Genomic DNA, 14,762 nt, shown 5'->3' with positions numbered 1-14,762 from the left:
AAATTCTGTTTTTTCTTTAGGATTTCTTGAGTTTTGGCTTCTGATTTCATTTTGTTGATTTCTTTTGTTGGGTTTCTGATGTTCTTAGGTTAACTCAGTCTTTTTTTTGTCCATTGCCTTTGACCTCTTGTCTCTGGTCACTTCCTTTTTCAACGTTATTCTCTGATGCGTCTTGTTCTAGATGCACTTTGCTTTTTGTTTCGCTCTTTGCAATTATATGCCCTGCTCTCATTGTCTCAACCTTTGATTGCTCTTGCATGTGCTCTGTCCCCTCCACCATCTGATTCCTCACGTAAACTTTAGTTTACTTAAAGAAAAAAAAAACTTGCCATCTTTGTTTTTGTAAAATTGTTTGTCAATATTTTTTTCAGTTTGCATGCTTTTTATGTTGGATGACCCGAGTCTCCTGACAACTTTTAGTTTACATTTTCAAGTGTAATAAAGTTGCTTTTACACCCAGAGTACTCCCTCTGTTTGGGTCATCTCTCCTGAATTATACTGAAACTTTCAGTGACTCCGATACAGTGAAGCTTTTAGTTCACTTGTCCCAATAATATTTTATTCATTTATTGGTTTCACAAGGCAAAACATATCTACTTACAGTGAGCATATGATAAATCTGATGTAGTCCATGCAATGACACAACCAATCCTAACAGCTGCAGGTGTCTAAAAGGGAGTTTTTCCTTCCCACTGTCACCAAGTGCTTGCTCAAATGAGGTCGTCTGATTTTGGGGGTTTTCTCTATATTATTGTAGTGTCCTTATGATATAAAGTGCTTTGAGGTTGTTGTTTATTTTTTTCCAGTAATTTAAAATAGGCACACCAAGCTCAGCAAATGGAAGTTCCTATCTATATCAGATATTATGGTGTCATCATTTTGCATAGCAACAGCATAGTAATGGCTGAAATTTTGTACTGCTGTTTTGCAGTCATGCACTTATAAAACTTCATAAAAGCATCATCTCATAGTTCTACCCACAAGTTACAGCCACAAAATGTTGAATTAACACTTTCATGCATGAATTATGAAAACCTCAATCAGGATCTTTTTTTCTTAGGCATTTTATTCATCTTTAGGCATGAAAAGATGAATAAAATACTTCAGAAAAAATCATGGGTGAGGGTTAAATAACAAAAATTACAATGAAACACACTATACATTCAGTGACACGTCAGTGTCCAATATAGTGGTTTATGTGCTTAGTAGACCATCAACACTGACACAAATACAAGAAAACAGCCTTTGAATAACTGCCCACTGTAGTGACCACTATGTGTGAAAGGGTTAAATATGATACAAAATGACCCCATTACACTGCCTGGCAAACACCTAGCAACAAGCTAAAATGGATCAGTTTCAGCATTTATTTATCTACAACACCTTATAAAAACGTGTCTTTGAAATTTTAAAGCAAACAGTACTTCAACATGGGCATGTCCCAGGGAAGCAAAAATATTAAAACCTGTTATTAAATCTTTCGTTTTTGATCCCAACCTTTTCCAAGGCTATTTGGTGGGAAAAGGTTTGCAAATTCACCACATCTGTCATGCCAGATGTTTAATTACCTCTTGTTTATCACAACTGTAACTCCAAAAAGCGGGGAAAGGGAAATGTGCATATCAGTGTGACTATCAATGTTTTGTACATTAGTTATTAGCCCTGATAGAACAGGATTTTCCCTGTAAAGGGTGATTTTTAAAAAGTGCACAATCAGAGTTCACTCTGAGATGAAGGCATTTGTCAGGCTGCTGAGTCAGCTGACAGTTTCCTACCAGCATAGATGGATTATCTATGAGCAACACTTTTGTTTGACTTTTGAAAAAAATACATTTTTGTTTTATATATGTAGACATTGAATAAGAAACTGCTTCAATGGACTGCTTCATCGTTAATGGTCGCAGGGACATAAGAACTGCGTATTTAAAAAAGCAACCAAATCTGAAGGAAAGCTTAAAGGTTTTTGTGACTTTTTAAGTTTAAAAACCGAACCTTTCTCTGCAGATTAAACTTACATTGCAAAAGAAAAAGTTACTCAAGCATGTTAGCGTCATTAATCAAGACTACCAACACTATAAATTAATCTGTGTATGAGCAGATACGGCTGCCTCCAAACACAAACTTTCATAACCCTTCGATGTGAATTAGTGCAAAAAAAAAAAAGACAATCTGCTCTACAATTGTCAGTTTTAGTCTTATGATTTCATGAATGCAACAAAACCTGGTATCACTGTATTGAACATGCAAAGTTAGAGTGTTTATAATCATCATAATGATCATAAATACAGTAAAAGATTTTAATTATTTTAGTTATTTTTTTGTGTGTGAAAGATTTAGGGGTGTTTGTGAACTTTAGTGTTCTGTTTTTTTTAGGGAAGCAAAACCTGCCCAGGTTTTGCTTCATTTTATAGCTGATTCAGAGCTGATTCAGAGCTGATTCAGAATGAACAGCATGTGCAACAGAGAGCTGATATTCATGACAGCATGGAGCCAGATTCACTTAAAATGATCATAAATATACTAAAAAACTGTAATTGTGTACAGCTATACAGATGCTGGTTTGTGAGATACAAATCTCACAGTGATGTTAACAAGCTCTTGTTTTTTCGTTTACTTATATTTCACACTGTGGGCCGTGTTACCTTCAGTTTAAAGCTCACTATATGATTTTGTGACTCCATACAAATTTATTTGGTCAAAAATGTCTGATAAAAGTAGCCGACCCCTTCACACTTTGTGCTCAATGATGCTCCTGAAAGCCAGCATTAGCTCTGTGTTTGATGTGACTGACGAGAGCAATTTTTTTGTGTGAAAGGTAGAGCAGTGTGTGTGAACTTTAGTGTTCTGGTTGATTTAGGGAAGTAAAACTGACAATAGATTCCCTTTCTGGAAAACCCCCAAAAATGTCTTACAAGTTGATTCACAGGAAAAAATAGCACGTGCAGCAGAGAGCTGATGTTATTGGTGGCACGGAGCCAGATTCACTTAAAAAAAAGATAACTGGGCATTCAAACTCAGTTCTGTATTTCATGGGTGGGACAGAGGAGACCATATATATTTTACCATCAGGGGAAACAGACGGCATATTCTTCTTCTCTGGTCAATCTACAGAAAAAAGAGGTGAGAAACCCCTTCTATTTCTTATAATGTCCAAATTTTACCCTCACAGGATGACTATTTTCTATCCTTAAAGTAAAGGACAGAAAATATTAATATTTTTAACACACATTGTGTTAGAATTTGATTCTTTTTAGTTTTTTGTCTTTTCCCATGCAATTTTGTTTCTTCGTAACTACATAATTATGAGATAAAATTTGTAAAATTTGCAAGGCTGCAATAAACACATTTAAATTCTCTCCAGAAGTTGATTCTGTTCATCTGGATGTAACGTTTTCAGTGGGAGAAACGTTTTGTCACTCATCCAAGTGACTGATCAGTGGTTGTTGATCAATGGTCATGACAATTTGCATAATTATGATTAAGCAACTGACCTCCCAGCCCATTGTTCCTTCAGTGGTGCTGGTTTTAGTCATTATGCAAACGTCTATAAGAAAGTAAGTAAAATGTATTTACATAGCACTTTTTAAAACAGGAAGTTATTTCAAAGTGCTTCACATGGTAATAAAAGCATATCAAACGAAACAATAAAACACTATAAAGAGGGTATAATAGCATAGCCAATAAAACAGTATACTACACATGAATATTACCTAAATGCCTGTCTAAACAGATGTGTTTTTAGCTGTTTTTTTTTTAAAAGAAGCTACAGAGTTGATGGTGCGTAGGTAAAGGGGAGGTAAACTGTTCCACAATATTGGAGCCAAGGTTTTAAAATCGCGATCCCTCTTGGTTTTCAAACGGGTCCATGGAATGGTTGGAAGACCCTTATCAGTGGATCTAAGGATTTGGTTTGGAGAGTACGGTTGGAGAAGCTCAGTGACATAAGTGGGGGCCTCACCAAGTAGGGACATGAATGTAAGAGTAAGGATTTTAAACTGATATCTATACTCAACCGGAAGCCAGTGCAAGCCTTAGACCAGGGGTGGGCAATCTCAGTCCACGAGGGCCGGTGTCCCTGCAGGTTTTAGATGTGTCCTCGAACCAACACAGCTGATTGAAATGGCTAAATCAGCTTCTCAACAGGTCCTGAAGTTCTCTAGAGGCCTGGTAACGAACTAATCATGTGATTCAGGTGTGTTGACCCAAGGTGAGATCTAAAACCTGCAGGGACACCGGCCCTCGTGGACTGAGATTGCCTACCCCTGCCTTAGACAGACAAGAAAAGACTGTGTTACAGTATGAGAGGAGATGAGGACATGGACAAGCATCTCTAAGCATCTCCAATGAAGTAGGTAGGACATGAACTGGACTCACTGAGGGTTTCATTTGGGTCAGTATTTCTGATAGATCTTCTAGAGAAACTGGGTGAAAGGTTGGGGAAACCTGCAGTCAGCTGAGACAGAAGTCACTTGGATGAGTGACGAAACATTTATGCACTGAAAACGTCCAGATGAACAGAATCAACCTTTGGAGATTAACTTAAACTGGATGATTGAGCATGCATCAAGACATTAAAACCCACTTCAGCTCACTCCATGCTAACATCGACCAGGAATTTCCAAAAGGGACTGAACTTCGCAAGCACGAGTTGGCCACTTTGAAAAGCAGATACAGTTTTTCCAAAAATTTACGAAGCGGTCAGAGACCATAACGCTCGCATCCTATCAGCTGGCTTGGAACATTGCACAGGCTAAAAAGCCACACAATGAAGGGGAGTTCGTTAAATATGCCTCAGTGACGTTTTTGAAATCTTGTCTCCTGAAAACGACAAATTAAAACGCATGGTATCAGACGTCCAACTGTCCCGCCACACTGTTGAACACAGAATATCGGACATTAACACGGCTATTGAATCACAGTTGCACTCTGACCTTCAAGCATGTGAGTATTTTAGTGTCGCATTGGATGAGAGTTGTGATATACAAGACAAGCCTCAGTTGGCAATATTTGCACGGTCTGTGTCAAACGATTGTGTGATCAAAGAAGAACTCCTGGATATTGTGCCATTAAAAGACAGAACCCGTGGCATAGATGTGAAAGAAACCATGATGGCTGCATTTGAAAAAGCAAATCTGCCCATAACAAAATTAACTGCAATAGCCACGGATGGAGCACCAGCCATGATGGGATCTGTGAACGGGCTTGTGGGGCTGTGCAAAGCTGACCAAACTATTCCTGACTTTTGGAATTTCCACTGCATCATCCACATGGAGCAACTCGTGTCTCAATCATTGTATTGTCATGAAGCCTGTGATGGAAATCGTCAATTATATCTGCACATATGCGCTTAACCACAGGCAATTCAAGAATCTCATCGCTGAGCTGGACCAAGGGCTTCCAGGTGACCTGCCGCTGCACTGCACTGTGAGGTGGCTGTCAAAAGGCCAGGTACTCTCTCGCTTCTTTGAGCTTTTGGATGCCGTGAAACTGTTTATGGAAAAGAAGGACAAGGACTATCCCGAGCGCTCGGACCTCAAGTGGATTATGGATCTGGCCTTTTTGGTCGACATGCTGTGTCACTTGGACAGACTGAACCTGACCCTGCAGGATAAGTTAAAAATGCTGCCTGACCTGGTGCAAAGTGTGTTTGCGTTTGTCAACAAACCGAAGCTGTTCAAGACACATATTCAAAAGGGAGATTTAACGCATTTTCCCACTCTGCTAAAAGCCAGCGGGCAAGTCGCCAGCGCTGCCCTGAGTAAGCAAAGAGCCAGATATGCAGCGCTGATTGAAAATTTGCACGAAAGCTTCGTGACCTGGTTCCATGATCTACAACTGAAAAGGCCACAGGTTGAACTGAGAGTTTGTGTGTGTGAGACAGTGCACACAATGTTCATTGTTGAAAATGACTGGCCTGTGGTTTTAGTACTGTAGGAGTCCATTTCTGTCATTATCATGTTGGTGTGTGTGTGTGTGTGTGTGTGTGTGTGTGTGTGTGTGTGTGTGAGAGAGAGAGAGAGAGAGAGAGAGAGAGGCAGGAAAGGATGGGTGATGTTCATGTGTGCCCATGCGTATGATGTGGCTCTTTGCGGTAACACAGTAAAAAAAAAGTGGCTCTTGGTCTCTGACTGGTTGGCCACCCCTGTTCTAAAGGCTCAATCTGTTTTGTTCTATAGCTGACTCTTCTTGGAAGCAGTATCATAGTCGTAATAACAAATGTATATAATACAGATGGCAACAGATAACTTCATACCATATTTAATGAAGTCATCCTGACTTTTATCTTCCACACCCTCAAAGTGGATTCAACTCTGACTCGTGTTTTTTTTAACCACCTTTTTCCTTTTTTTTCTTCCTTTTTTAAATTATATTTTCATATTATCATAATTAAAACTGAGCATGTTGCTGATAAAAAGCAGCTGAATGTGGAAGTTGTTGGTTACTTACTCACTCAGTGTTATCATGGTTTTATTATCCAGTAAAAACAGCAAGCAGATGACAACAATGGACCAATACCATTATGTGAAGGACCAGGATGGTAGTACGCTCTGGATCAGTGGTAACTGCTTGTGTCTGAGTTGGTAATGTCTTTGTTTTGACTTCTGATTTATGAAATTATATTTGTCTGTCAGAGACTCCACCCACCCCCCGGTTGGCTGTCTCTAGGTTCAGACGCTGGTTATTTCCTGCTGTGACAGCCGTGATCCTGTTGACTGTGATCATAATCCTGGGAGCTAGCAGTAAGTATGCATGTGTATTCTTGTTAATGCCATATGTGGGGACTACTGCTTTTGGGTCACTAGTAAGGCCCAACTTTTGTGAGCTTCACAAACAGTCATGTATCATGTGGTTTGTGGCTTTGATGCCTAATGACAGAAAACACGGACCTCTGAAGCGCACTTCAGCATGCTGGTGCAAATAGTTACAACATGAAAAGTCCTGCAAGATTCAGACTTATTTTCCAAATCTAATAATAACACAATAATATACTATACGTTTGGTTTACAGCTGCTAGAAATGAAAAAACAGACCACTGTGACTGCACATAAAGCTAACAGAAATGTAGTCACAGTAATACTTAGCTAAAGCTAACTCTCAGACTTTATCTTGTAGAAGACTTGAAGAAAAATTTGGTCCAACATGACAGCCAATAAGTGATGATGGTTAAAACTGTTTTCCACGTTTGCAGTTTAGGGCTGCAATTATCAGTTATATTGTCATTTATTTTCATTCCACTTTATTGTGTTGTGTTATATTGAACACATTTACTTTATTTTATTTTATTTATTTATTATTTTTTGTATATTATTGTTGTGCATTTAGATTTTACTTGACATTTATATTTATAACTTTTCTTGATAGAGCAAAAAAAAAAAAAAAAAAAACATTACCTTTTTAGTACTTTGAGATTTTTTTTCCCTTAATGTTAAAATTGTTTTTCAGTAACAAAATTTTCCAGCATTTTGGGTGAGTACATGTTATGTTGTGTTATGTTATGTTGTGTGTTATGTGTTATGTTAACATATTATGTTATGCGCACTCTGTTAAATTTCTTTGTGTTTTTGTTGTCTGCTTGTTCAGACATAAAGGTGTCAAAACACCTGTGGTCTTTGGAGCAGAGACTTTCCAACCAGAAGGACGTCTTCCAGTCGCTGCATTCCTCAGTGCCTCAGGTTCAAGGTAACACACCTATTAGCTATGATAAAATATTAAAAGTAGGTTACCCTCCTGCTCTGATGGCTCCCTAGTGATTCTGAGCACATAGCCCACACAAATATTTGTTTTATGTTAAATGTTGGCAATAGTTTTCTGCGGAGCTGTGAGGCCCAGGGTTCACTTCATAGCAGTAAATACAAAAGACATCATTTGATGGTAGTAAATGTCTTAACCCTTTCATGCCCCTCTATCATGTTGATACAGAGGTATGGATTTTTCAGAATGTTCAATAAGTATTCCACTTTTAGTCAAAGGAGCTTGCAAAGAAAAGCGTCTGGACTTCTTTAAGTTACTTGAAGACGTTTCACCTCTCATCCGAGAAGCTTCTTCAGTTCTAAGGTCAAATGGTGGAGAGTCCCAGATATAAACCTAGTGGGAATTTCCCCCCACAGAGGGACAAAAGGACCCCCTGATGATCCTCTAATCGCCTGACCCAAGGTGTGAAACTGGGCGTGGGTCCCAATCAGCTAGAGTTTCGGGTGTGTTCATTGTGAAACCTGGCCCCACCTTATCATGCGAATTCCTGAGGTCAGATGGCCCAGGATGTGAGTGGGCGTTAAGGCGTCTGGGAAGGGAACTCAAAACTTGATTATAGATGGCAGAGAGTTGGTGTCGTAAACCCCCGCCTCTGTTCAAAGATGGTCGCTCACAGTGGACATAGATGGCTTCTTTCACTCCTCTTTCAAACCATCTGTCCTCTCTGTCCAAAATGTGAACATTGGCATCCTCGAAAGAGTGTCCTTTATCCTTAAGATGCAGATGGACTGCTGAGTCTTGTCCTGTGGAGGTGGCTCTTCTGTGTTGTGCCATGCGCTTGTGAAGTGGCTGTTTGGTCTCTCCAATGTAGAGGTCTGGGCATTCCTCACTGCACTGTACAGCATACACCACATTGTTACGTTTGTGTTTTGGCGTTTTGTCTTTCGGGTGAACCAGTTTCTGTCTGAGTGTGTTGCTGGGTCTGAAATGCACCGGGATGTCATGCTTGGAGAAAACTCTCCTGAGTTTCTCTGATACACCGGCTACATAGGGGATGACAATGTTGTTGCGTCTTTCTTTCTTATCCTTCCTCGCTGGTGTCTGGTCTTCTTTTCTGTGCCTCTTAGCTGACTTTAAGAACGCCCATTTAGGATAGCCGCACGTTTTGAGTGCTTCCTTTACATGTGTGTGTTCCTTCTTTTTTCCTTCAGGCTTAGAGGGAACATGTTCTGCCCGGTGGTGTAGGGTCCTAATTACTCCAAGTTTATGTTCCAAAGGGTGACCTTAGAACTGAAGAAGCTTCTCGGATGAGAGGTGAAACGTCTTCAAGCAACTTAAAGAAGTCCAGACGCTTTTCTTTGCAAGCTCCTTTGACTACGCTGACCTGGATGACTGAGAACCTTCACAGACCTATTCCACTTTTAAAATCATTTTCTGTCAGTTTTTATTTCACGGTTCAGACTTTGCAGGGTTGAACACGATGGTTTTTTTTTATTTGTTTGTTTGTTTTTGTTCAGACGTAAACACGTCAAATCGTCTATCGTTTGTGGAGCAGAGAGTTTTCAACCTGATTGATGTCATCCAATTACTGAATGACTCACTGAAGCATATTCAAGGTAACAACATGTATGTATGTATGTATGATCAGAGCAAATTTGACAACACATGAAAACATAAAACTAGTAACACTAGGAAATGAGGAGCACTGAACTAAGAATGATAGAAACCAGATAAACCAGAGAAACTTGCAGCACTTTGGGTGGTTGCAGCACACAACAACAGACAGAGGGAAACACAGGGCTTAAATACACAAGGGACCAACGAGGGAACACGAAACAGGAGGGAAACACAGCTGGGACTAATCTGAGATAATGAGATGGGAAGGAAGCAAAACTGAATGAACTGAAATTTTCAAAGTAAAACAGGAAACATGAGACCTTCACAAAGACTCAAACTTAACACTGTGACATGGGCTGTATCCCAATTCAGGTTCTGCAGCCTTAAAGTACGCAGTCTCAACGATCCTCAAGGGCCGCGTACTTAAAGACCGCTAAGGCCGGAAGTGCGAGGCTTGTGAAATGGGACGGTCTAGCCTCCGTTGCGCTGCCCAGGTTGCCTAGCAACCATGATACTAACAGCTGGAAACGTGTCATACAGCTTTGTTTGACAGAAATGAAGGAGAAAATCTTTTGTTCATTTGTTTGTTTCTTTCTACATGAGCTTTGATCATTCTCTGTAAGATTAAGCTCAGCTATTGAACGGTGTATATTTTAAAGCAAAGGCTTTAAAACCAAGTTAGTACAAACGTCACTAATGTCACATAACTTTGCCGACATGTGGCCAACAGTAATGTTTTAATGTTCTTCGTTATTAAACATTTGCACATAAATAAGTGACATAATATTCAGTACTTTTAAAAGTTTACTCTTCAGGCGCCCCTCATGTCATGGTCCTGGGTCGTGCGACCCAGTGTTTTGTGTTTAACCTAATTTTGATGATTATCGTTTATGGTTTGTTTAGGTTCACTAGGTAGTCCAGCCAGTTGTATATATTAAGTCTCCCTTGCCCTTCGTGTGTTTATGTCTGTGTGTCTTGTATTGTCAAGGTCATGCTGTCAGTTATGTCATCTCCCCTGTACTACGTCTCCCCGGGTCATGTGTCATGTCTAATCTGCATGTTTCCTGTTTTACTTTGAAAGCCTGTATTCACTGTCAGTGTATTCAGTTTCACTCCTCCTGTCCTGTCGTTAGGTTCATGTGTGTCAGCTGTGTTCCCATGTGTGGCCACTTCCCCTGATCATCCCTCATGTGTATTTAGTCTCTGTGTTTCATACAGTCTGTGTCGCGTCGTCTGTGTTCCCACCCCCTGTGTTCCGTATCTCCAGCCATAGCCTTTCCATAGTTTATATCCAGTTTAGGTTTCTGTTGAGTTATACTCTTATGCTGCCCTCACTCTGGTTTGTTCCTTTTCATCAGTCATAATAAAAGGCTCGCTTTTGTTTAATCCACTCCTGTATCTTCGCTTGTGTTCGCACCTGGGTCCACCACACACATTTCCGCGCGGTCTGCCTCCGCAGATCATGACACCTCATCGTTTTTTTTCGGCAAAATTATCCACACCCACCGCCACGCTATGCATTCTGGGATATGTTGGGCCACGAAGTCTACACTGCCACAGCCTTAAAATTCAGGGAAATGAAGGACGCATTTCAGGGTCGCATTTCGAGCAGCCTTCGAATTGGGACAGCCTTCGGCGCGCCGCTGTGACGTAATCGGCCTTGAAATGCGGCCTTTAAGGCTGCAGACCCTGAATTGGGATACAGCCATGGAGACATGACTGACCAGCGGAACAGAGGGAACATGAAACACGGAGACAAAGTAACTAAATGTGGAACACGGGGAAGGCAACTAGAAACTAGCACCTAAAAGCAAAGGAGAGCCAAAAACATGAAAAACAATAAACCAAAGAATATAAGTTAAACCAGAATTACACAAACTGGTTCACAGACCAGATCTGTGAGGTTAAACTTAATGGGGGTTTTAAAATGTATTTTCTACTTTCTGCTTGTTCAGACACAGACACATCTAATCGTCTATTATCTGTGGAGCAGAGAGTTTCCAGCCTGACTGACGCCACCCAATTACTGAGCGACTCACTGCGGCATACTGAAGGTAACACACCTATTAGTTAAACTTCACATTAGTATTCCTTCATTTGCTGTGGAAAAAAGGGAAAAGAAAACAAAGGAAAAAAACAAAATTCAATGGTGAGTAATTGGACAACAGTTTTCAGGGGACAAACGCCTCAAATTATGTAAAAGACTAAGTTGTGCAATTCATCCATCATAAGTTTAAGCTACTTTTTGTCATTATTTTAAAGAAGAACTTTCACCACTCTGGGGCTGTTAATTTTATTTATTTATTTATTTTTATCAATGAGGATTTATCAATATGATTAATGTGCTCTTAATAACGCACCTAGTTAAATTATGAATATATTGACTTACTGTGTTATAAAACATTTATAATCACTTCTACTGGACCACCTTTTGGTACATAAAAACATACCATATTACAAAGAATATGGCAGTGGTGTATGTCAGCTGTAGATTGGTGTTTGGACATGAAGTTATAGAAGTTGTTTCTTCAATTTTTTCGTGGCTCCAGTTAATTTGCATTGTTTTACATGTCGCAATTTCAATTTTCATTCCAGTATCCATGCTGCTAAAGTGCTAACATGCTAAATGCTTTTGTTTACAGAAATGGCTAATGACCTTCATCAGCTAAAGCTTGCTGTTGGCAACAACAAGGATCAGCTGACCTCAGGTCTGTCTGTATTACTGCACTTTCTTCTGCTGGTGATAACTTCATACGTCACTAACTGGTGTTTGTGTTCAGTGACCAAGACCCTGAAGAAGTTGTCGGTCATCGACTCTCTCAGTAAGAGTGTTGCTGCCATCAAATGTACCATCAAACTCATCCTCAACAACAGTACGTTCACTCATATTTGGCCATATCAGGAAAATGCACATCTGCACACTGCCCACATCTGTGTATCTGTCTGTATCAATCAGGTTCAGATGCAGGAGACTGTTGTCCTGTGGGTTGGACTGGGTTTGAGTCCAGCTGTTACTTCTTCAGCAGTGAGTCTCAGTCCTGGAACGAGTCCAGAGACTGGTGTGAAACACAGCAAGCCCATTTGATCATTCTCCACACTGACAAGCAGTGGGTAAGACAGTTCGTGGTAGTTTTAAGTGCCTGAGTTAAAGAAATGCAGACTTCTGTTTAGGTTGGTGAAGATGGTTCACCTCTGATTAGAGAAGCATATTCAGCAGAAAAAGATGAAGGGGACTCACATATTTAACCTTCTTGTAAAATACTATCACACGTTTCTTTATTGCTTTACTAAAAATCTACTCAACAGTTGCCCCAAAGCAAAAGTTAAGAACTACAAACTTTATTTACTATACACCCTTTGCTTTACACACACTCATGCTGCCCTGAGGATGAGACCTGCTGACCAAGCTATAAATCATCCTGAGTGATTTTCTTCAACAGCATTCTTTCTTTTTGTTTAGGACTTTGTGATCAATCAAACAATCCCTCAGTATTTCTGGGTCGGTTTGTCTGACTGGAGAACTGGGAGTTGGGAGTGGGTGGATCAGACACTGTACACTGTGGAGCGCAGGTCTGTCTCAGTCCACTCTTGTCTCAAAGCAAAACACGCACTAGTTTCAAAATGTTTTGGTTTTTATCAAGATTTGTTATATTACCTAATATATATTACCTACCTTACCTGTGTGTGTGTGTGTGTGTGTGTGTGTGTGTGTGTGTGTGTGTGTGTGTGTGTGTGTGTGTGTGTGTGTGTTTCAAGGCGGTGGAAACCTGGGCAGCCCGACAACTGGGCCCATCATGGTCATGGGCCTGGGAATGAAGACTGTGCTCACCTTCACAAGGATGGACGCCTGAACGACCAGCACTGCTCCATCAAAGAACGCTTCATCTGTCAGAAAGACAACCTGAGAGTCTGAACACACCTGCAGGCCTGACTCTGCCCACTTCAGATTATAAGGAACCTCTCCAATTAAAGCACTGGATAGAAAAACAATTAATAAATACAACATAGCCTATTTAGAAACAGTCCACGTATCCTATACAAACACACTTCAGACCATCTCTACATCTCTCATTGTAAAGCCTATTCTTTTTTTTTTTAAATCAATTTTAAAATTTAAGAGGTCCAGTCTTAGAACATTTCCTCAAATTTCCAGACTATGATAAAGTTCTACATTATTGTCAGAGGGGAAACATTGGAGTTGTAGCCAGAATTCAGTTTATTTGCTTTAAGCTTCAAAATAATCCTAATACCTTGAAAACCCAAATAAATGAAGATCAGACTCTGGCTCATGTTGACAAAAGCCACATAATGTACATAATGAAACATCCCAAATGTTCTTTAGCAGACATGTAGCTGTGCATTCACTTTCACTGTGAACATGAAGAGATGTCAGATGTACTTTGTTCCATACAGGCATCCAATGAATCCTCCTATTGATCTTTTATATTGTTTCTCTAAAACACAAATGACATTCATTGAACCTTGCGATCATGATATTTTGTAAATCACACCTCATTTGTTTATATTTTTCTAGTATGATGGGTAACAGGTGCAATTGATTGAAACGTGTCAGGGTCTCTAAGATGTGTTGCAGTGAGAAGTCATGACATACAATAAAAATGAGAACAAATCTGTGTCTGTCACTGCTTCTTTATCTTCATTGCCACCGCCACTCAGAAAATATTTGAATGATTATCTGTGAAATCTTTTTCATTGTCTTTTTGTTGCTTCTGTTGAGCCGTCGCTTCTTCAAAAAGTCAAAGTCAGCTTTATTGTCAAAGACCATATCTACAGATCATACACAGGAATTTAAAATTGCAATGCTCCCATGGCCCTCAGTATACACTCAAACAATATAAAGATGAAAATAAAATAAAATAAAATAAAAGTATACAAAACAATACAATACTGAACAATTATATAAACAGCAGTGTCCAACACAATCATAGCGATTGTGGCAAGTTTGTGCGAAAGTAGGCGTGGGACGGTCAGTGAAATAGCAATGGTGGTGGTTCAGAATTTTGTATGTCTGGGGGGGTTCAGACTTGTAATGCATTTCACTTGTAATGCAGAGGACTTTCTGGTTTTGCACTCCGTACTCACCTGGACCTCTGCCTTCCCCCTCCAAGCAATCTCCACCTGCAAGCACATAAGGCAGCTCAAGGAAATTACTCTTGGATTAACTCGCAACTCTCTTTTGGGTCCCACTGATTGTCCTCTCCTCTGTTTCAGTGCCCTGGCTAGCCATAGTTTCCCCCGACCAGTCTCTGCACCCAGTCGTCACAGTGAATTTGTCTTAATTTAACTACAGTCTTAGTCTCCTCTTCCTCAGACGTATAGTTTATGTTTCTTCTAAATAATAGTCTTCAGTTGCTAACAAGCGTTGTGAATAAAAATTCTTTTGGTGCACCGCACTTCAAGCCTCTGGTTTTGCATCTGCACTTGAGTCCATC

The 14,762-nt window shown here is 40.0% G+C and overlaps 1 protein-coding gene across 1 annotated transcript; it reads left to right on the top strand.

The window, feature by feature from the left end:
- The first annotated feature begins 3,057 nt into the window (after nucleotides 1–3,057).
- On the top strand, nucleotides 3,058–13,921 carry LOC309703597 (C-type lectin domain family 10 member A-like). Its single transcript, XM_082528516.1, has 11 exons — nucleotides 3,058–3,120; nucleotides 6,480–6,559; nucleotides 6,633–6,740; nucleotides 7,582–7,680; nucleotides 9,210–9,308; nucleotides 11,265–11,363; nucleotides 11,952–12,017; nucleotides 12,090–12,182; nucleotides 12,266–12,420; nucleotides 12,770–12,879; nucleotides 13,066–13,921. Exons 2-11 carry the CDS (start codon nucleotides 6,496–6,498, stop codon nucleotides 13,220–13,222), a joined length of 1,050 nt encoding a protein of 349 aa, XP_082384642.1. The 5' UTR covers nucleotides 3,058–3,120; nucleotides 6,480–6,495; the 3' UTR covers nucleotides 13,223–13,921.
- Nucleotides 13,922–14,762: the final 841 nt, after the last annotated feature.

The sequence above is a fragment of the Aulonocara stuartgranti genome, assembly GCF_965226115.1.
Source record: "Aulonocara stuartgranti genome assembly, chromosome: 3".
Taxonomy (NCBI): Eukaryota; Metazoa; Chordata; class Actinopteri; order Cichliformes; family Cichlidae; genus Aulonocara; species Aulonocara stuartgranti.
Note: the sequence above shows the minus strand (reverse complement) of the source record. Positions and strands in the feature narration are given on the sequence as shown.